General features: G+C 35.6%; 1 protein-coding gene across 1 annotated transcript; it reads right to left on the bottom strand.

Moving 5' to 3' along the window:
• Positions 1-12,501: 12,501 nt before the first annotated feature.
• On the bottom strand, positions 12,502-18,473 carry Osi2 (DUF1676 domain-containing protein Osi2). Its single transcript, XM_066290072.1, has 7 exons — positions 18,044-18,473; positions 17,665-17,813; positions 17,214-17,363; positions 16,780-16,921; positions 13,796-13,939; positions 13,508-13,622; positions 12,502-13,032 (listed from the first exon to the last, which is right to left on the bottom strand). Exons 1-7 carry the CDS (start codon positions 18,147-18,149, stop codon positions 12,834-12,836), a joined length of 1,005 nt encoding a protein of 334 aa, XP_066146169.1. The 5' UTR covers positions 18,150-18,473; the 3' UTR covers positions 12,502-12,833.
• Between the last annotated feature and the right edge of the window lie 5,747 nt (positions 18,474-24,220).

The following is a 24,220-nucleotide window of genomic DNA, read 5'->3' as shown; positions in this document are numbered from 1 at the left end:
AATTCTCCGGTTGTGAAGCACGCAGTTCAGATTGGCCAAGACCTTGATTGTCGCTTCGTTTGGTCGATTGGCTTTTGCTGCCCCGTGAGAATTCTTTTCTTGGGGGAAAATTGTTATAACGACAGTGAAATTTTCACTCCTTAGGCTGTTAATCGGGGTTCAGCGGCTGCGTTTACACCCGTCGCGGTAGTTCGTTTGAGATTTTGCGAATCTCAGGCGTTCAAAAACGAAATCGTTCTATGCGATTACACAAAAGGGACGGCGTTAATGTCGTGGAATACGGTTTTTCGTTATGTGTTCATTATTTATTTTTCGATATAATCTGTGGCAGACGCAAAACGTACATACACTCTGTACAATACTTTCGCCTAAACTTATTTAACCCTCCAGATCCATAAACAGATTGCAATTGGTTGATTCATTATCTCAATTAAATCTTACGGCGTCTGAACTGGCGAACACACAATTTTCAATTTTGAAAACCAGCTATGACAAATCTCTTAAAGTTCCTGAAATACTTTACCCCTACTACTCCTGCGGATTAAGGAAAATGGGGATGAATTTGATATTTGCGGTGTTTCCGCACTCGCAAATTCTGCATAGTTTCCGAACTCTCCAGCATACAATCATTATTTGATGTTCAATGGTGCATTACAGTTTCCGGTGTAAACACACTTCTAAAGTTTCATCCTTTAGGTCCTCTCTACATAAAATCTCTATGCTAATGAAGTAAAAGTGATGCTTTGAATACGCAAATTTGTTGTTTTGACCTTCAAAAATAGTAGGTTTGATGCTTAAGAAAACAGCCTTCAGTAACTTCTTTAGATTCAACAGGGAAAAGAGCAAGTATGACGATGTAAGAATCTGACTTCCTTTGACACTAATTATTTATACAACAGGTTTTTAGCGCAAAACGAGAGCTGGTCTAAACAAGAGCACACCTCCTGACATACAGGATATTGCAATAGTGCGTCAGACTGCCTTAAATTCTATACCAATAAACCTGGCAGTTTTGCCTTCCGCAGGATTACACAGCACATATCCGACGAATTTCCAGAAATTATTTGCTACTGTACGGGGTTGCCCAAAAAAGTGTAACGATATACAACTTCGTTATTTTAAATGGTTCCTCCCATTTCTAGTTATTTTCGGGTTTATCGTTGAATTTTAACGTCGGTTTATGTACGGTGTCCTATCTTTAAAATTTATTGCTTCCAAGTTATTTCAAGTCGACCGTTCTACGATTCCACGGAAATCGGCATTGTGAGCTAAATGCCGTGAATTTCGGAATGAGACTTCTGAGGCTCAAGGGAGACCTAATAGGCTACATTTTAACGCGTCAGCGAAATGGCTTTGCGAGGTTACATGACTCCAAAGCTCCATGACTGGCTCAATTCGAATAGAATGCAGTAATTCGTCGTTTGAGAATTCAAAAATCTGCAACTTTTATTAATGTTACCCTATCCCTAAATCTAGCCATTTTTGAGTTCCCAAAAATGTGTCCTTTTCGGCTTCTAAGTGTTGTGACAATCATGAAAAATGCCAAAATGACAACAGTATACAACACTTGGAAATAATAAAAAGTATAGAAATGCACATATCGAAAAAGTCTAGGGATACTTTTACAAATAGATTAAAGTGCTTCTGAAATTAATTAAAAAATAAAGTTATGCATTTATAGTGATAGAAAGTATTTAATATACAACAAAACTAAGCTTTTATTGATAGATTTCTAAATTATATTGACTTATTCGTAAGTTGTAAATACGAGTAAAAACGTCTTTCTTTTAGCTTAACAAAACATTATTAGCAACCAAAAAAGATTAAAGCTATTACGAAGTACAGCCTTCATGTTTGTTTATTAACTACAGCCCTAATACTGTTGTTCACGTTCAAAATAATTTTGTTCATTTCCCTTCATCGCATGCCTCTTTCAATCTTCTTACATTAACTCCCGGAATTGCAAAGGATCATGATGTTGACCATATGAGGCGAGTATCTTGTTCGACGCATGTCCCAGACATGCTCAATTGGATTCAGATCTGGCGATTGTGCGGGCCATACCAATGCAACGATTCGTTCGTGGGTCAACCAGTCTGTCACAATACCGGCGACGTACGTGTGGACGAGCGTTATCATGCATGAGGCGAAAGTTTTAACCAAGAGCGGTAGCAAATGGTCGGACTGTAGGGTCAAAAACAGTATCGATGCACTGTCGAGTTGTTAAGAATCGATTTAGAAGAACGAGGTCAATGCTGCTGTCAATCGTTATTCCAGCTCATACTATTATCGTGACCACTTCTATAGGAATAGACTTCTTGGACATGTCGGAAACGTTCAATATTTCCAAATCCATTCCGAAAAAAAGTTGTGAGTACTCTTTTTCGATGGAAATCTGGGCAAAATCAAAACCTGGATTCGCCAGTGAGTAAAACCCTAGCCCGATCAATTCCATTCCAATTTCGATATTCTTGACGTTACTCCAATCTTGCAACGCGATTGGTTCTGGAAAGAGGTAAACGTCTCAGTGGTCTTCAACTATCACTATTCGACTGTGAGAATTAGCTTCCTGCACATGATTTCTAACAGTATCTCGGCTTATAGTCACGTGGTGCGCCCGTTGTAAAACTGCAACCAATTCAGGTGCCGTAATTGTAGGTTGACTTGTAGCTCTTAAAACTAAAAATCGATCTCGAGCTGTAGGTGTAATGCGTCCACGTCCTGGGTGTGGTTCGGTCGGAGTTCCAGTTTCTCTAAAGCGCCGCCATAATCGACTGATAACACCTTGGGGCGCACCCATGCGCTAAACTACTTCAACTTTTCTCAAATCAGCTTGAAGAAGGCCTACTGCTTGATTCACCTCATCCAGAGTTAAATTCGTTTGATGGTAAAACGCAGTATGCCCAACGCGCCTGCTGTAAAGAAGCGAAACAAGTATCGAAGGAATTAATTTGAATCAATGCGTAGTTGAGTTTGTTGAGTTGAGAAAAGTTTCAACTTTTTTATAGCTTTTTTTCCATCAACTGAAGTCTGTATACGTGGTGAGGACTTGCGCCGATATGGTACAGCATGAAGTACAATTAAAATTACTTGGTATCGGTTTTAGGGTTTCTCAGAAGTATCTTTAGTGTTTTCCGATGAATGTATTTATTTTCACAGAGGAACATCATCTCCTATACCTGATTCCATCAACTTCTTAAGGAAAACAATGAAAAATGATAATTAACTAATTTTAAATTCACGTGACATTAATCTAACCGTAGCCTGGATAGCAATATGGATTATCTTGTTGTTAAGTTAAGGGTCGGCTTTTCTCACACAGACAAAGAAAGCGTGGGACGCATTGAGGCTCAACACCTATAAAATCGTGCATTTTCTATTATTCAATAGCCCAAAAGCGAGAATTAAATTTATATTGAAACTGCCAAATATGCAAATATTTGATAAATGATCATTTGAATGTAATTGCGCTAGGTGCATTAGATTAACACAATGAAATGATAATAATTTAACAACTAATTCAGTTTGGACGCTACATCAATTCCATGAAATTAATTTTATTCTCATGAACTAAAATCCCATTGTTTGTCGCAAAATTCAAGCACTCTTATCGTTCTTTTGAAGAGTTCAATTTTAACGGACAGTTTAGAAACTAACAGCACTAGTCACGTAAAGCACTTTTCTTGTTAATAGTTGTTTTTCATATAAAGCACTCATTACGTGATAGTCTTGATTATTGCACTGTAACACGCCTCATCGAATTTGTTGCGACTTTCACCCGTGTAAGTGTGTTACTTCAAATTTCATGGGCCTACGTGAATTTATGTACAGCTGCAAGTGATCCTAACTATCATCGTTGATTGTATTTACTTCCAAACTCATTACCAACGCGTATTTGCTTGGGTCATTAGCTTGTCAATTTAGTAATATAATCGTTTAAAGAAGCCTCTAAATTTTACAGAGTAAATAAGGCTTATGCGAAGCGAAAGTGTAAATCTCACAGTTTTTAACTGTTTCATTTAGTAATAACAATTTTCACGGGGGCCATTGTTCGCTTTCGATGAGGGCCAATGTTAAACTTTCAGTAAATGCTCGTTTCTGTTTGGATTATTCTGACAAACCACAGTGGAGTAGACCCAACCTTGTGATGGAAATTTACCTCAATCTGTTTGCCTTTAGTTGCGGTATACTGTCGAGTTATTTAAATGGTAATAGCTCAACAACTTAGGGCGTCCAGGGGTTTCACTTAGAATAATTTGTGTTTGGTAGAACGAAGATGGGTTTGACAGTTTTAAATAGCTGAAGAGAGTATTTGTATTATTTCGAATAGGGCCGTAGAGACGTTTTGCACATAAAACGGACGTTTTTTTGGCCGAATTTCCATTGGAGGACCGGCATCCACTTGCGATAATTTAATATAGACTTAGTGGAAAATAGTTTATTTCGTTCGATAAAGCTCTAGTAGTTCTGCCCTTTCTCTTAATCTCGTCCCATTTTTCCACTTCGTGATTTAAGCTTAAAATTATAAAGTTGAAGAGCTAAAGGCTCACAACTCACGCAGCATGTTCGCCTTTATAAATAAATTAAAGAAAATGCTTCGCTTGGGTGAACCCAATTTTACTTGGCCCTCCAAAATGGTATTTGAATAAAGATTTTAGAATATTTGATTAAAGGTTTCCCTATAGTTCGACTGGAAATAATGTGACTCCTTGAAATGTTATTCTTGTTCTAAGTAGGCACAGCCATGCATTTGCAATAACTGTAGATAAGCAGTTTCCTACTTGAGCTCCTTAGAAACTTTGAGATTCATTTTTCAGTATAAATCGATTTTAATAAAGTTTCCAACCTAGCTCCGTCAATTATAGCAATTTTTTTAAAAACCGCCCATAGAATATCATTTTAGCCACTACTTTTGCGAGATATTAAATTTTCGCTTTATGAAGTCTGCTAATGCTTCTTATGGGGACTTTCAAACTTCTATTCGTCGCTAGTTCTCGGAAACTTTGAACTAAAACGTAACGGGAAGTAAAAAATTTGAACACTTTCACAAGCTAACTACCTTAATTTTCCGGCTTTCAGTCAAAGATTTTATATCATAAAGTTATTTCATTATGATGATTTAATGTAAATTAATTTTAACATTTTTTTAATTGGTTGTTTGATGTTTGTTCAATTATTTCATGATCCTTGTTGAATGAATCCAATACTAGAAGAAACATGTAAATATCCCACAGGCCAGGTGCTTCGTAAGTGGTTAAACAAAGTTAATTATGAATAAAATGCTGCTCCAAGACGTGAAATCTTCGGAGGCAAGGATGCCACTAATGTAAAAAATTTTACTCTACGAGAAGTACCCACGAAAAAGTAGACTACTGTAAGGGGCCACAGACAAACAGATAGGAAGACTATGTTAATCAAACACCCATAAGGTTACGATAATTAGTAGCCAAATTCTCTCATGGGAAAATAACAATATGCAGAATAAGACGATGCAGGGAAAAGATATAAAATTTCTGAACCATCGGATTTGCATAATTATGGGCGAGTAAACGAGTAAAATTTTCCCTTATGACCTTTTAGCTTGTGCACGGGCATGGTCGTCGTCTAATCGAGTTGAAATTCTAGAAATCGGTGAGACCGGAGATGCAGTTCGAAACTTTGTCGTGGATTAGGAAAAATACGATTGCCTATACAGGGTGTCCGTTTTACGAGCTCAACCATTGGGATCTCGGTTATTTGAAGACATACGAGGCTGGTGAAATTAGGGCAGAGTTTCGCATCTTCGAGTTTTGTAAGATGCTGTTTGAAGAATTATAAAATATTGATATCTTCCGAAAATATCCAGGAAAGTGCGAAATTTCGATAAAAAGTTTTTATTTTTTTCTGGACTCATTTGAAGAGATAATTGAAAATGTCTGACACAATTTCGTAGTCACTTTTCCTCCTCGACGATATGACAGTGTCAAATTTGGAATCCGATATTTTCGAAAGTAATGAAAATTTTATAAGTCTTTACTTTTATTTTTACCGGGATATCCAGAACACTCCGGGTGTTTTCGAACGAGTACGACAAAGTATGATGAGACGGTGCAATGCCTGCATTGAAGCAGAAGGTTGTCATTTGCTACCATTTATTAATAAAAAAAAATTAAAGGATTTATATTAATGTTACACTAACACCGCAAAAAAACTACAGGGGATATTTTTTTATGCAAAAAAACAACTGACCTGCTTGCTGAGTACGTCCCTGGAAATTGTGGATCAAATCTAATTAATCCAATTCTGATCTGATAATTGTTTTAATAAACCGTAAAAATTTCATAAAATGGGCTAAAGCGTTTTTAAGTTATTAGTAAAAAGACTAATTTTTTTTAAAATTCACGCCCTATATCTCGAAAACGAGTGAAAACTCCCCTGGGCTTTTGTCACTTTTACTCTCAAGCATCCAGTAAATATAGTGTAGGTTTGTTGAACCTGATTGGTAATCCTACTTTATCTTAACTTGAACTAAACATTCTGACACTCCGCAATAAAAAAAAAACGTATTTTATTCCCTCCAAGGTTTTGGAAAAGCCAGTTAAACGTTATTGTGGCATAATATGTTTTGAACGGTCACATGATAAATATTTTGATTTATTTAATACACTTTGCTAGCAACTTAATATTCGGAAGAGTCTAGTTAGAGAGAAGAAATCTTTAAAACGCGAAATGCTAGCTCTTTTAACTCAGAATTAATTGAACTTTCAAAACATTTGGAATCATTTATTCTATTGCTAATGTCGCAAAACGCAATCATAAGTACATCACGAACCTGTATAAAAAAAAAGATGAAGATGAGATGTGACTCCTCAATCTGTCTGCTGTAAATCTAAGAAGAAGAAAACTCATGACCTTAATTTGTTTTGGCCACCTATCATTGAGGATATCGTTAGGAATTACGGAGAAATCACATATACAAATAACAGTGACAAAAACTTGGAATGATCAGGCACAATCATTAAAAGTAAAAATCAATGCTGCTGAAACAGTGCAAAGATCAAATTTTTTTAAGGAATATTTAAGTTAGGTGGTGTTTAGAATTAGATGCAACCGGGAAAAACCATGTCCCTTAAACGAATAAACAAATATGTTGACCACTTATTGGAATGAGATACGCAATGATGAATTTAACTGAGTGAATTATGAGAAATCAACCGTTTGTACCCCGAAATTACAATTCATTGACACGCTTTTCGAGTTGGTATTTTTCCCGGAAAAAAAATGCATATAATGCTATTTCTCATTTATTTGAGTTCGCATGGTTCCTTGCCAAAATCCAAAAAAAAAGACCGAAAACGTAATTGTTTATTCCTAAACATATTGACCAGTTTACGAATAAATATGAGTAAAAAGGGTCATCGCAGAAGTTGGATTGGTGCAAACAGGCTTGACCCTAACAAATACCACTCTACGTAGAGGATCAAAAATCCCGCATAAATTCGTTAAAATTTGGAGGAAATGTTCTTCATGAAAATGTTGGAACACGTCAAATATTGTTTTTAGTTGTACATGTTTTGACGTAACGGACACATATACAGGGTTACCCAATATAGTAAATAAATGTACATTTCCATATTTTTTTCTTATGAAACCTCATGTATATTATGACGCTTTTGGGTTCTTTGACAAATTCTGAAGATATTTCACGTAACATACCCATGTCTAAATTTAACAGTTAGTGAAAAATGGGAGTTACAGTGGTTCACTGGATCGCTTGAACTCGCTCCTACGGACTTTTTTATGAGGTTGTCTGAAACATATGGTACATTCAAATAAGCGCAAAATATAAAGAGTTAAAAAATAAAATAACTCAAGAAGTTCAACAAATACCTTCTTAAATGTAAGGAAATGTCTTGAGGAATTTGAATAGTAGCTTGCCCACTGTCAGGAGGTCAGCGGGTCACAGTTCGAACATTTAGTACATAATATTATAGTATTTTATACCGTTGTTTTTTAAGTCGTTATTTTTTTCGTAATTTGTTTCAAAAACTGGTGAATTTAGTTATGTTGCATGAAATATGTTCAGGATTTCTTAATCGACTTAAAAACATTATAATATACATGAGATTCTACAAGAAAAAATTAAAATGTGTATTTCTCGACTACATGGATAACCCTGTATATATTTCCGTTACATCAAAACATGTACAACTAAAAATAATATTTGACATGATCCGGATTTTCATGGAAAATATTTTCTTCAATGCTTAACTGATTTACGCGTCTTTTTTCATTGTCGTATTTTAGTCGTCTATGTACCTATAAATGTCCTCGACCATTAAAGAAATTTATTCCCGCAGGCCGGAGAGAGATACGCAAAATAGAAAATTAATATTTCAAAAAGCGAAGGAGTGTGCCTAAAAGCCTGAAACTTCAACATCCCCCTCCTGAAAATCGAACTATTTCCGTCATGTGTTCACAGGATTTCTCCATATATCAAAAATGAACTTTACTCTGAAGTTAGACACCCGTACTTGGGTTAAGAAACATTTAAAGTTATATTTCATACATTTTTGCCGACTTACGACTGCGTTGCTCTTTTAGGCGTATTCCTGATTTTAACGGAACACTTTGGCCATATTAAAGACGTTTCGGCATTGAACAGAGTGCGATAAATATTTACGTAGTTTCTGCAGACTGCCTTGTGGCTTCAGTTGCAGAAACAATTTACTAAAATTTACCTAACTTTCAATTTGCAAAGACCGAGTAGCATATTTACATGAATTATGACTTTACGCAAAGTATGTTTGCAATTGGGGTTTGCATCTTCTCATGGCTTGGTCTGAAGCACATGCACATGACAAACGTTAACTTAATTTATTTTCCTGTAATGATTCGTGCTTCCTGTAGCGCACTAACTACAGACCATTTTCATGTGGTTTCAATTTAAAGAACTGGTACTTAATGGCCTTAGGAAATGGGTAAGACAAATATTCGGAAGTCCATTCAGAAGTAACCTTGACCTGAGTTGAAATTTACCACATATGTGACATACATTGCTAATCCACTCAAGTGTCTTTCTCCTCGATTTTCCGTCGTCTAAATTAGTCTTTAGTTATGCAAATTAATTGTGCCAGCCTCAAGTGCCATCCCATTAGCGTTTACACGAATGTCTATTCCCAATGTTCGAAAGCTCAGCGATATAAAATATTACACGGAACAAGGAAGAAGTGACCATCTCTGAAGGAAGGATTTAAATCGCAAATTCCACATGAATCCGTTAGTACCAAGCCTTAGAGTCGCCTCCCGAGGAGGCATTAACATAAATGCTGCTAAAATAAATACCAGCACAAATTTTTAGTTGTGTGCTGGTACTTAAGAAATTCTCCTGTGAGTACCACCGACGGCTCTTAGTCTAGCTGCATGACTGACCTTTACCACGTATCACGTGCGTGGTTTTTAGCTTAAAGAAGGTCAAGAATTCCGTTGTTTACGTTTGTCCGCCTGCAGACGGCCTTTGGTAAACTAGTTAAAGGGCCAGTGGTCAGGTTCTATTAAAAGCAAACAAGAGCAATTATGCGAGTAAGATGTTTTACTACAATGGCACCATATAAATGAAACAGAAATTGCGATTTCCTGTATTAGGAATGTTGTTTTCCTTTGACCACAATACTTTGAATATCTCGTTACGGAAAAGTGTGTTTTCTACGCGGTGAAAAGAAAAAGTTTTACCCGGAATTCAAGAAAAAGTTCACTATTGAGGCCTTATTTAGAAGGGTAAAAGTTACTTTTCCTTGAATTGTTGTGTTCTAAAATAAGATCTTTTGTTCACCTCCCTTATTTTCGCTTCTTACGCGGATTTAAGGCACACCAAGACGAAACGATTTTTAACCAGATTCTCTTTTAGATGCCTTTTAAATGGTAAATTCCTTGCCTGTTCCAAAAATTAATTCACTGTCCCAGATATTTACAAAATTTCCTATTAGATGATTTGATACAATCAACGATGTGGACACCACTATCGGTTGATTCACTAGATTTGGTCCCGTTAAACGAATATTGCATTTGCATAAGAGCTCATGGGCAATTTCGTCGCAAAACTGTTATTTATTAAGTTATTTATAAGGTCACACCGTATTGACCCAACCTGATTAAATACAATATTCAAATTGATGCATTCGCAAACGAACTTTTCACCTATCAAAGTAAATTATCATATATGCTTATTTCATTCATAGAAATGCATTCATGATTTGATTCCAAAGAATCATATCAAATCTCGTGCTCTAGTATTTAACAATGAGAATTAATTCTGGTTTATTCTCGATCGAAATCAGTTATTCTCTTTCGAGGTTAATGCTAGATTTTACTGCATAACACATGGTATAGTACCGGACGTAATGTTTTCACTCTCACAGATTTCTCCGACCATCATCTTGATTGTACTAATTAAGATGATTACCCTGCGGCTCTCAGCACAGTATCATATTTTTTTCTTTATAATACCGATATAAAACGCATAATAAAACAATGCAAATATGGAAATCTAGATCGTTTATCCAATATTCCCACCGCTTCTATTACTGGAATGGATTGCTCTTATTGGACATCCTTAGATGTATAACGTACAAACATAAATCCCGATATCGAGTTGCAATTTAACTAATTGGATCTTGGATCTTGTTGATAATAAATTATTGTTCCGTGGAGATAGGCCACAAAGAGCAAATTGGATGTTGAATGATATCACGGGATTCGTTGTGCGGTCAGGCATTTCCGCAAAAGCTTATCGAATTTATGCAATGTAGCCGCACAACGGCTTGTCTAACTTGGATTTCTGCGAAAATCTTTCAAATTAAAGATAAATATTATTGGACCAACCCACGGATTCGATTACATGGGACTCACCTTAGCAACATTTGCAAATCACCGAAGCCAAAGCATTTCCTTATATATTGCCGATTGTCTAGAATACGTTGTTTTTAGCCTCGGGCACTGTGAGTACATACATCAAATAGGTATGTGGTGCGTTCAGGGTGGGACGTCCAGTGTGGGGATCTCCGAGACAATAATAGATGCAGATGTAGGTAAAAGAGAGATCGTGGGTAAACGACCCAGAAAACTTTACGGTTCGGCTCAAATATTTTGGGGTAAAAACGTTCAGACAAACATAAATCGGGAAATAAATTACCAAAAAAAAAAAACAAAAACAATCTTGTAGATCTCTCTGCATAATGTGCAACCTTTCTCTCATTTCACCAAATCTCCATCTCTTACCGTTTACGAGACCCCCTTCCTGAACCTCGTTATCTTGGATGCGCTACATAAGATTTCATTTTTCTAGTTCTCTATATTAAAAACAATCCTTATATAGACAACAATTAACGCAAACACTTCACATTTTCCTGAGTTAATTATATTACCTTGCAGGTAGAGAACGAAGACTTCGGCATATCCGTAGATTTACCATCGTTTAGTTATTAGATAGACGTGCATGGAATTCTAAATAAGGTTTTAATTTATAAGCAATGATCTTTCAATTTTAACGTTGTGAAATGCTTGTAACTAATTGTTAAAATATAGAGCGAGTTTGTAACATGAAGAGCCTCCAAAATTGGAAAAAAATTCATTTGAATTGGTCATTGCTTTCGACAAACGTTGAATAACTCATTGAAAAATTCCCTTCAATATTCTAAACAGAAAGGATCATAATTCAGTTTAATAATGTCTAGTTTAAAATTGATTTTACATGCTCAAATATCAAGTTTTCAGACCTGCGTCCACAATTTCACTGGATAACTCTAATTTATGGAAGAGAAACATTCAAAATCAACTAGCATTTTGTATTTAAATTCATCTGCTTTTGTCTATCAAGTCCGTACGACGCAATAATTTTATACAGTATAGACGGAATTGGTGATGTATCGGGAGCTTACAAACTATAAGAGATGCCAAGAATGTTAAATGGGTAAAGTTTTAAGAAACTTTTCTTTCCGCTTTTAATATCCGCTTTAAAAATTGCTTCAGATTTTATCGGATATGATTTCTATATAAAATGGTTTAAAACATTGCAAATACGGCCATCCCTTTATATCTCCCAATTTCCAAGATTTCAATGCGTTCATCGCCAGTCTAGGCGATATTGCACGTGTAACTTGCCATCTTCGATGTACAACTTAAATTACAAATTATTTATATATTTACAAATTGAAAAACGGTCAGTACATTCATACAATAATAAATATGAGCATTAATTAGTGAAAACTTATTGCAACCACTTACGATAACTATGAATATATGAATACCCTGAACTTCGAAACTAAAGTTGCTGGGTAAGTTCATCGATATTTCGACGTATTTAAGGTACTCTAACTAATGACATTCTTTCTCAGATGCTCGAAATATTCTTATAGTTGATTTTGAAAGGGCGCCATCGAGGCCTTCTATCTCTATATCCATTTTATGTTTCTTATGTAAATCCTTGAAAGATCTATCTATGCTTCGAGGATTTACATAAGAAACATGGAAATACCTGGATGTCGGCACATAGTAAAATTATCACAATGCAACATTAATAATATTCATTACAATATTTACATATAAATGAGCAGATTCGCTTTTGCTAATGCTAAGGATTATTGTATTCCATAAATAATAAATTTATTCTCTATTCAATATTGGCTGCAACATTGAAACGATTTGAAATTATTGGGGAAAATTGAATCCACATTGGTATAATATCTGTTTCAAAAACTCCGAAGAGCCTAAAGGAAGCTCCATGTTCGCTCCACAACTCTTAAATTCTTGATGTTGGTTCGCTCATCTAACCCAAACGCCCATCAACGGCATTTAACTTATGAATCAGGCAGTATTGACCTTTTAGAGCTTATCTCAGGTTCAGCTTGAATGTCCTTGCCATTAGACCGGTACTGTCCATTCCACCCATTGTAAGCCAAATTCTGGGCAGCATTTTCATCCCTAAAGCTAAACCCGTTTTCATGCCCGTGGTATTCTTCTTGATAGGTCTGCGGTTGCACGAAGCTTGGTTGTTCTCTAAAACGTTTATCATTGTAAATGGCGCTTAAGGGCATCATATGTCAAAAATTTGTTTAGATATAGCGGGCGATTCCAAAGTTTGGGGAAATCGTTCTACCAGTAATTAACGATTCAATATCGGATATTTTTTCTTCGGCACTAATTCAAAATATCGCCCTTAATAAAGGTACGAGGAGCTTAAATTTTATTTTAGAAATAACATTTTATAAATGTCTGCACATGCGCTTAAGTTATTTTTCAACTTAAGACATTGGTAGGCGTTGTCGCGCCAGAAGAGGTACAATTTTCATCGAAAAACGCGTTTTCAGGTGGGCAAAAAATTATTCAAAGACGGGCACGCCGCTGCTTTTTCAGAAAAAGAGCATAATTTTTGAATTCTGTGTTCAGTTATGCATCATTAGTTGGTATGTTTTCTGGTGTAGCGTTTCCACAACTTTTAATCGTCCTATATATCTATCTAGATAAGATTTACCTAAAATGTTGCGGATATGCAACTCCCGCAGAGGAGTAATGTGGCCCGGCAAAATGGCTGGGTCCGAAGCTAGTTTGAAAGTTGGGCTTGCAGAATTTAAAGTAGGCGATAAGACCTGAAACGATATCCTCCATTTTAACGGAGACTTATCGAATAACCTTAAATGTTGTTCTCTAAAGTTTCCGACGGAACAACACTTTAAAATATCTTACGTTGTAGACTGCACTTGCAACTGAGAAAGTTTCGTTATCGCGTACTACGCATAACGTATTTCAGAAGGTGACTTACCAGGCACTAAAAGAGCAAGGAAGCTGAGAAGCTTCTTGAATGATGCCAATCCGAGGATAAGAGGTAAGAAAAGTAAAAGCTTCAACTTGAAGAGTTTCAGGATAAGCAGCATGGGAATGAACAGCTTTTTCAGCTGCTTTCTCTCTGAAAATTATGAGAAATCGTTCTTTAAAATTCCTCAAAATAAATTCTAAATTTGTTTTCCGAAGGGTGTATATTTTGATATTCTCTTCGGTCCCCTATCAAATAAAAGTCAAGGGGAATAATATTACAAGTCTTCTGTGAAAATATCTGTTACCTTTAAAAAAACAATGTTTTCACCCATTTAAGGAATATTTCCAAAGGGAAAAAGTCCCGAAGCCGATTTTATTACGTATTAGGTGTATTTAGCAGCCTATGTTACCTAAACGTTCTCTGCATATATCTGTCTAAAGTAGGAGCATTCAAAAAACCCTAATGATTGAAGTCTTGGCGCTTTTACCAAAGCCTTGAAACTTGTTAAGGTGTATTGTACTATATTTTGGCTTATTGACCTCTAATATTTAATTTCGGATCGTCTTCATGTTTAAATTCCCATTTTTATGCCGATAGCGACGTTCCCCCAACAATCCGACATCACACCCAAAGACGCATTATAAATAGGACAATGTGTGCAAAAGTAAACGTTTAACGTGAATCTAAGGTCAAGTACCAAATTCTGCCTTAAGTTCGATTTAATCGTACGAACTGCGGAGCCTTTTAAGTAACCTCTTTTCCCTTCCCCGCCCATCTCAAATTAATAATCTTAGACGGCAACCCCCTGCTTGCCTGGACGCTTTATCTTAAAGCTCTTAAAAATGATTTTCACTGGTACCTCATAAAGCTTTATTTGATAAGATAAGGCATCCAAAGCACGACGTGATCATTTCACGTTACGTGATTGGGGAGGCTAGGAGAGAAGAGGTTAGTTAATATACAGGGTGTTTTATAAATACAGCGATAAACTTTCAGGGGATATAGAACTCATGAAAACAAATATTTAGATCGCGTAAAGTTATATCCGCAATCGCTTCGCTTCGAAGATAAAGGGTATAGATTTTTTTTCTTTTAATATTCCAATAACGGTTTGGGACAAACGCATTAAATTGGAGACACAATATGACGAGATAAATTTGCATTTTTTGGAGTAGGCAGATTATTCCGACCAATACCAGTGGCGTGCGTGCGGTCATCCAACGTTCCTACACGTGTAAATGACTCAGACTACTGGAACCATATCTCGGTAGAAGAGTGTTATTATGCGACGAGGCATTTTTCACACATGTTTGTCTTCATACATTTTACCTCGAATAAAAAAGGGAATTCAATTTATTCATTTTAAAGAATATAAAAAAAAATCGCACCTGCAAACCTATGGAGGTTTTTAATTAAGCACAGGAATGAGAAATAGTTTTTTAATCTTAAAAACGGCTACCTGAGCAACAAAACACTTACAGACTTTTTTTTTGTCAAGAATTCGTGGAATATAAAAAATATATATTCATATTAAAACAAGTCAGTAGTATCCCGGTAAAAAAAATTTAACATACCATTGAAAGACGGCCCGGCCGCCACTGGTGTCGGTGGAAATATTCTGTTTACTTAAGAGCATGAACATTGATCTCGCTATAGCGTGTGCGTAATATCATGGATTTATCCTAAACCGTTTTTGAAATATTAAAAAAAAAAGTTGTTAAACTGTATCTTGGAAACGAAGCGATTTCGGATCTAACTTTATTGCATTTAAGTTTTTATTTTTATGAGCGCTATATCCCCTGAAATTTTGTCAATATGTTTATGGAACATCCTGTATAATTTGACCTTCCCCTTCATATAACATAAATCGTCTCGAGGGACTTTTGAGCAATTTTCCATGTTTGTTAGATATAGCTATACGTTCTAACTATTAAATGAAGACTTCCTGAGTTGTGTAGTCTATTTAAGATAAGAGTAGCATGGATACTTTAATAACGGTAAGAGATGCGAGATTGGTTAAATTAAATTAAAAAAAAAAAACGTTTTGTCGATATTCGTTTCTCCCTATGTAACAGAAAAACTTCTCATACGAGAAATGCGAATATCAGACGTGGTAAGGACAGTTTTTTATGAGACAGTAAATCCTCTTTGTTTTGAATTACAGAAGATACAGGTGGGTGCCGTATTGAATTTCCACAATTTTTTACGACAATTTTCACTTTATGCTTTTAGCAACGAGTCCTGTTTTTCTTTAACGTTTGATGATTCTAATTGATTTACTAAAGAAACTGTCCAGAAACTGAGCTATCAAAGCGATATTAAAGAGCTCAAAATTTTAACAACTATTTATAAAGTGCTTTATATATAAATTTGAGGTTTAAAAACATACTGTGTGTTCAAAAACAAAGCATACATCAGCCGGTAAACGTCCTTTTCGAGGAAAATCCAGGAAAATGAATAATTGCAAATATTTCATGAAAACTGAGAGAGCTGAAAACATACCCTTATCGTATTAGCATGACATTTATCTACGGAGACCACTCTGGGGAAAATTGCCAAACCGGGCAAGAGTGCCTGGAATATTGAACATATCCACACAATATGGATAATGTGGAAACTTTCTGAACGGCTGAGGGCCCCGGAAAAATACTCTTAATGCAGTCGAAAGTGGCACGACGTTTCTTGTTCAAGGAGCCTGATTTAAAGAAAATTTTCCAGCTGGAAAGTATTATTTTCCGGCGTTAAATCAGGCGATGGCGCGCTAGATATCGGTCCTATTCACACATTATGGATTATGACACATCTTTTAACAATTAAGGCAACGACAGACTTAAAAACGAAAAAATCATTTGATGCTACCTAGTACTTAAGTTCAATTGCAATTTCCTATGGAAATCTTAAATTCTAAGAAAACCTCTTTTTTGAAATTGCTCCAGATCCTAGACGCTCTAAAACCTCAGTTCTAATACGTCTAGTATAAGTTTACTCACTGAATATTGAATCCTTCTTGTCTTCAATAACATCAATTTCGTCCGAGATTTCGTCAATAAACCTAGGAGCATATTTCCCTCTTTCGGTGACATCTTCATCGAAGTCGACTTCAATGGCGGTTGCTTTTAAAAATTTCTCGATCTGCAAGGAACAAGTGGTACCACGTTGTCTAAAGGCGAAACAATGAATATAGCAAAAAAATTTTAGATTCGAAACATGTCCATCACCAAATCTTCGCGACAACTCTAAAAAATCTTATCGGGCGCAGTGAACTTGAACTGAAACGAGTTTCTAACACCAAAAAGAGTCGATGGAAAGATGTTCCATCCGGTAATTCCATCACAAAATTTGCCTCGTATACTATCCGTTCGTGGAATTTGTATACGAGATACGGCCAAAACTTTAAGCCCTCTAAACTTAGTTTTAATCTTACCTTTCTCATTCCAAATTTAACCAATGCATCCCATTCAGAATCCTCGGCACGAGGCGAAGAGGAATATTCATAACTTTCTTGTCCGCGAGATCGTAAATGTTGTTCGGGCAACCTGAGAACTCGTGCCCTTTCTGTCAAAATATACTCTGGCTGAAATAGAAATCTATAAATTATGCAGAAAACTTAAAGTCGGATTTTCTATGGAACTCCGTTCCTGATAATCTTCTTTTGCCCGCGGAGATATCTATTGAAAACTATTCCAATCCGAATAAATTCGACAAGCGGATGAACATAAATGAGCGTGGAGAATTTGTATTGAGCAAAGCTAATCTGGATTGGCAACAATACCACTGAAAATCACATATTCTTTTTTTTGTGTATTTGGAAATGTGGATTCCTAGAGATATTCCTATACGGGCTTTTTTTTTAAATCAAATTGTAATGTAGATACCTGATTGAAGAAATCGTCAAGTGATCCCAAGGCCCGGCTTTGGAAACACGACGCCAAATCTCCATTTAAACATTGAGAGTTGGTTTTTGCCAGATACGGGTCTTGGTCTGGGCCGGTTCCTAATCCTATCCAGTCTAAGAGGTTTCGCCCTAGTCAAAAAACAAAAATGGAGATGTTAGATAGCAGATTTTTTTGAATTCTTGGGAGTTCTGTAATAATTTCTCAACACAATGAACCTTGAAATATTTCATTAAATCCCCACAAAACATATCCACTTTGGCACAACACCACGAAGATGATCAAATTAAACTATCACGGACAGATCCTTCTTGAACTTCACAAATACCCACAATTCTGTAGTCTGTTGACCTTTACCTACCTTGTCTGCCATCTTGCACCTGAGCGAAGTTCTGCGGAACTTGACCCTGCAGAGCCACCAAAGTGACCGACGACAGCAAGAAGAACCATTTGGACCACGAAAACATCGTCTAAATTACTCGCCAACTATAAGAGAGGAGACTTCAAGAACGCTTTTGATTGGGTCGACTAACGGTACTGTCGCAGGTACTACGTGAAGATATTCGCACCAACACCGACCCGATTTTTACAGAAAGATAAAAAGATCTAATGTGAATTTTTGGGAAGTTTTACGGACAACAGCCGAAGTGTAGTAAAGGCACGCAGATATTTACTAAGTGTTATATATGGGACGTGTGGGGGCCTCAGTGTAATAAAATTATGTCTTGGGATGTCCAAATTATGTAACCATTGCAGAAATGTCGGGTTTTGCCCAGGAGAAAGTGGATTATGATGCCAAATAATTACTTATAGTGTCCTGCAAGGTTTTTTTATGTGTAAACCCGAAGAAAAGATGACGATTACATGTAATTTGCTTTAGAGAGAAATATATTCTTTTTGTACTCATGTGAACATCGCAGCTTTTAATTCAGAGATTTCAAATATAATTCGTATGATGAAGTTTAAATGTTTGTTGCTGCACCCATGGTTGGGAAGGAACAAATCCTCAGCAGTTCAAAGGCTCATAGCCGTTACTTTGTAATAAAATTTTCAATTTATGAATTTCGGACCATAGATTAGTCTAAGTGAGTACAAAATGAGATAAAATCTATGGTCGATAATTTAAAAAAAAATCATTTTTTAATGCGTCTAGGGCCCGTGATGAGAAGATAGGGAGAATGCAAAATAGCGGTTTTATTATTACTATTTTATTTATCAGAATGGGTCTCGTAAATAGAGAAATATGTCACAAAAGCTTGGTAGAAAACGAGAGCATGTCATTGAACTTGCAAAACAAAGACGGGTTTTGCCTTTCATAGACGCAGAATTGATCTTTCAGATATAAAATCTCCTTCAAACGTTAGCTATTAGATATCGGAGACGATGACATTAGACTAGATCCTCTACAGTCTAATTAGCTGCCTAATTAAAAGTTTGTGTATCTCTCCAAATACGTCCGACTTCCCATTTGGTTATGCAATTGTATAGCGAAATACTATACAAAGCTTAGATGATTCATAAATATTTGATACCACAGATAGCTATTAGAGTTGGGAGAACAAGGGGCAAAATCGGCTGCGACATGAGGTAACTGGGCAAGTTTTTAATCCTGTTTCATACATTTCAGTAATTTCCTAGAAAGTGCGAATAAAAACCAATATACCAGAAGTGCGAGAAAAAGCATCAACACATAGGATATTGCTACAATTCTGAAAAGCTCAAATTAAAATTTTGCATTATCGGTTATTAAACACATGAAGTATGACCAGTCGGACAGAACCCTAAAAAAAGCATAAATTGTTAGTTTGTATGCGTTGGTTTGCACTTTCCATCTTTTAACTCTCCCTGCGTGACTTTATAGGCCTATATTTCACGGTTATTTCAAAAAGGTTTCTCACACCATATCGGAACTCAAAGCTATAGTGCTAATGCTCTCTTAAGCAACGTAAAAAAGCCCTTTTAAGGGGCTATGAAAATTTGAAACTTTCCATTAAAGTTTACCAATTACCAAAGAGCCGTTTTCCTTTCCTGCTTTTGTAAAATTTAATACACCAAATTTATTCACAGAATCCTCTTCTCAATAACATAATAATGGCCAATTTACTCTGTAATCCCCGAAAGGGGAGAAAGTCGGAGAACGGGCAAAGCAGAGATCCGGTTCTAAAACTGCATAAGAAAAAAACCAATATTGAAGTTTATTGTCCCTAAATAAATGATTAGGACGTTTGTGTTGTTACTGGAGACCAAACCGCATAACAAAGTTTTTTTTATTTGCGCAAAATCTTTTCTTCGAAATACGGAAAGCAAGAAAATCAAAAAAGACATACTAAGTAAGGCTTACTTTGGTCTGCGAAAAGCTAATTTACTTTTTTTGAACCGGTAAAGGAACTTCGACTTTCTTTGGCAGTTATGCATTTTGATTGGCTGGCAGTATTGACAATAGCGCAAAGCTAGTAAATTCTAGAGTTAGCAGATATCAATGTCTACTCACTAAATTTATTTTGAAATATGCTTTGATAGTATACTGGTTGACTCGTACCATCTCCCGTTTTCTATAGCTCGGCTATCATTCAAAGTAAGATTTCAATATTGTCTTGATTGAAAAATTAATAGAAAATAAAAATAATTTTAGTTTATTCAATTTTATTATTTATTTAATTGTCGAATAATAGAATTAATCTATTTACAGAACCTATATTAGGTGTTTATAGAACATGATTTAATAGTTGTATTAAAAAAGTTCCAATGATCGATATTGTACAGGGTGTCCAATATTTAGAGTCAAATTTTTCAAATTTTAAAGTATTTTATTTTCGTTATTTTAAAACGGGACCCTGTATGTTTTAATTTAGTTCGTTACGGAATTCAAAAACAAAAATTTTTCTAATTACACGTCTGTCGGGATTCCAAACACGTCAAAAGGTATACGCCGAAAACCATTCCCATAGTAATCAAAATGAATGAAAAATTCCAGTGGCTGTGAAAAGAAAATTATTTATACAACTTATTTTATAATTATATGAATTTTAAATTGTACACAATATCAATATCGTACTTTTAATGTTGACAGAATTATAGAAAATGGGAGGTTAAATGCGCCCACCCTGTATACAGCGAAAGTCGCGAATAACAACATCGGTTGTAATAAGTCGCATATAGTGACGGAAATCCGAACGTTTCGTTAGATTTGCATTAAACCCATCGTAAAAAAAGCTTTTAACATCCGCAAAAAAGACATTTTTGGTGCTTTGCTGGCCCAGTATAACGACGCGTTGGGATATACTATAGTAATTTTAGTTGACAATGCGTTCATTCTTTAAAAAGTCACTCAGAGAGTAACTGATATTTTTTTTAAAGCTGGTTTTAGAGGCTTTATTACCAAATCTCCGAAAATTTCTTTTTAATATACATATTTGACACACCTGCATATGTATAATTGTGGGTTTTCTGCAACTTCTACGTAAAGCTGCTAAAATACCGCTTTTTTATATTATAAATTTCTTCCTCTTTTTGCGGAATTTCTAATTAAATGCTGGCAGAGACGATTTTATAGTGCAATTACTATAAATACACAAAAAATCAATTTCTTTGAGCCATTTGCCGACGCAAAGCAACTAAAAATGCGACAAAAAAGATTTGTTGATTTAAGCCACGGAATTTGTGTTTTTTATGTGTCGATATTTTCATTTATGTTTTGTGTCGGTAAATGGCCCAAAAAAATTAATTTTTTATTGAGAGATGTAGGATGAAGAGGGATCATCGGGAAAATTCCTGAATTATGAACGAGAACTGTACAGGGTGTTTCCTAACTACGTGTAAAAAATTTAAAGGCGTAATCCTCGACTGATTTTGAGTAAAAAATGTCTAATAAATATATGTCCGCAAATGCCTTGTTTCCAAGATACAGGGTGTTGAAATGTGACAAGAAAAAGAGATTTTATTTCCAAAATGACTCAATTTGGGTGTTTGAATTTTAGAAAAGACAATTTTTTGGGGGAATGCTTTAATGATTAATTATAAGAATTGCTTTTTATTAATTATAATAATACCACCAAACCTTTAGAAACCTTTAAAACCTTTTTCAACGTCTTTCAGTCAACACCCTGTATCTTGGAAACAAGGCATTTGCGGATATATGTTTATTAGACATTTTTGACTCAAAATCAGTCGAAGATTACGCCTTTAAATTTTTTACACGTAGTTAGGAAACACCCTATATAAGTTAGAGGTTGTCTTCATTGTATGTATTCAGCTTGTTTGCGTAATTGTAATTTTGTTGTGTTTTAAAAATAATTTCAAGAAAAATAAAAGTTTTGTCCGTTGCGGAGAAAGATGTAATAATTTCCAGACTTGAAGCAGTTGAAAGCAACAATGCCACTGCAAACGAGTTGCACTTATCGCTTTCGACTGTTTCTACAATTTGGAAGAATCGGGAAAATATCAAGAATGCGTTTAATAAAAATTTGTTGCCAAGCGAAAACTTAAATTGTCCAATCATGGAGATATTGATCCGGCAATATTTAAGTAATTTGAAAAAGAAATAAGTAAAGGATCGACTATCAGTGGCCCAATGTTATCGGAAAAAGCGGAGCGGTTTGCCAAAATAATGAATAAAGACACGAAATATGAATGTTCAGAAAGTTGGAGTAAGCGCTTCCGGGAAACACAGAACATTACGTATAGAAGCATTACTGGTGAGGCTGCTAGTATACTAGTTATAGCGACAGAGAACAGGTTTAACACTGTGTGATCGAAATGGCGAAAAAATTACCAGAACAACGAGGATTTTAACGCAGATAAAACAGAACTTTTCTACAAAATGGTCCCGAACAAAACATTGAAACTTATAAGAGAGAAGTGCAGAAGTGGAAAAATCTCCAACGAAAGAGTAACTTCTTTGTTGCTGCCATTAATACAAGATAAGGTATTGCTAATTGCGATGGAACAATTAAAAAACCACCTCTGTTTCAAGAATTTTCAATTTTTATCTGTATCCTACACGTCTAATAGAAGCCTGGATGACGTTAGTCCTGTTTATAAAAATTTCGCAAGGCTTTATCACTGAATTAAAGAAAAAAATATTTTTTGTTATCAATACACAATCGTCCAGAGCACCGAAAAATATCATATTTAGAGAGTATTAACGTTGACTATCTCTCATCAAATACCGCACCAGTTGTGCAGCCGGTTGACAAGGGTTTCGTAATAGCAATGAAAGTTCATTTTAGAAAGCTTCAGCCAATGAATGTTCCTGAAGACAATCAGCAAAACAAAGAGCATGTTATTAACCTTTTGGGTGCAATATCATTGATTTCTAAAGCATGGCGCAGGGTATCACCCCGAACAATCATGAATTGTTTTTGGACATGTGAGTTGACAACTAACGTCCGTTGTTGGCCACTTGGAAGAGGAGGCCGATTTTCCTTTAGCCGAAGCGGCAAAAAGGATAAATAATGATTTAGAAAAAGGAGATTATGTGACTTGATATGATATATGATAAAGGAAAACTATGGACTAATTTTGTATATGCCGACCTTTGTTTGGAAGCAAAAGATGCTTGATCTGACCAGGAAATTGCTAACGAAATACCCATCATTCAGGATATGCAAGATGAACGTGATGAAGACTATGGGGGTGGCGAAGATTTTCGGCCATGCAAAGAGTAAAACCTCGAAGAGTTTTCCACTATACGATCATTTCAGCGACGAAGGGGTTCTGAATGAAATGAGTTCCGAATAAAAAAAAATTAAGTTGTTTATTTTACTTTACAAAAATCAAACAAAAAATACGAAAGATTTTAACAAATAATGTGCTTTCACCGTACATATGTGAATATAAATAATTTAGAGGTTGTATTAAATTATCTTATTTTGTTATTTATGTGTTACAGTTTTTAACTTTTTAAGTAAATGTTTGTGTTTTTTTCATGGTCCTTTAATCGTAAAAAAAAAACAAGTCCTGATATAACGACTATCGAATATAGTAACCCGTTTTCCTTGGTATCCTCGCCATCGTTATATTTGGATTTCACTGTACCTTCGTTGCCCTGAGGCTAAATCATGACTTAGCAGCTCTTAGATCCATAATAAGTCCAATGTTCTGGATCTTGCCTTCCCTCATAATAATTGCTAAAACCTGAACTATGAAGAAATCTGCATTTGTTAGAGGAATTATGTCCGTTTTCTCATCTATTCAAATTCTACTACTGCAGATTGCTAATTTTGCCTTAGACGGGGCTTTCTCTCGGTGTGGAAGACGGAGGCAGTATCTGACCCCCAGTACGGACAGATGGCGCCGCTATCTGCCACATACTAATTGATGGAACGATGAAAGATGTGTTTAGAGCGGCATTTTTTGCTGGTTTTGATAAGGACAAAAGCTCTGTTAATTGTCTCAAATTAGTGAAACTGTCGAACGAATGTGGGTTTTTGTCAATTGAATTTATGTATTCAAGTGACCCGTAAGGATTAATAATTAATAATTGTCTAAGCACAGTTGTTTTTGGACAATTTTGAATTCAGCCGGATTATTATCAAAT

The sequence above is a fragment of the Euwallacea fornicatus genome, chromosome 14 (assembly GCF_040115645.1).
Source record: "Euwallacea fornicatus isolate EFF26 chromosome 14, ASM4011564v1, whole genome shotgun sequence".
Classification (NCBI taxonomy): Eukaryota; Metazoa; Arthropoda; class Insecta; order Coleoptera; family Curculionidae; genus Euwallacea; species Euwallacea fornicatus.
This window is presented reverse-complemented; position numbering and strand designations above follow the sequence as displayed.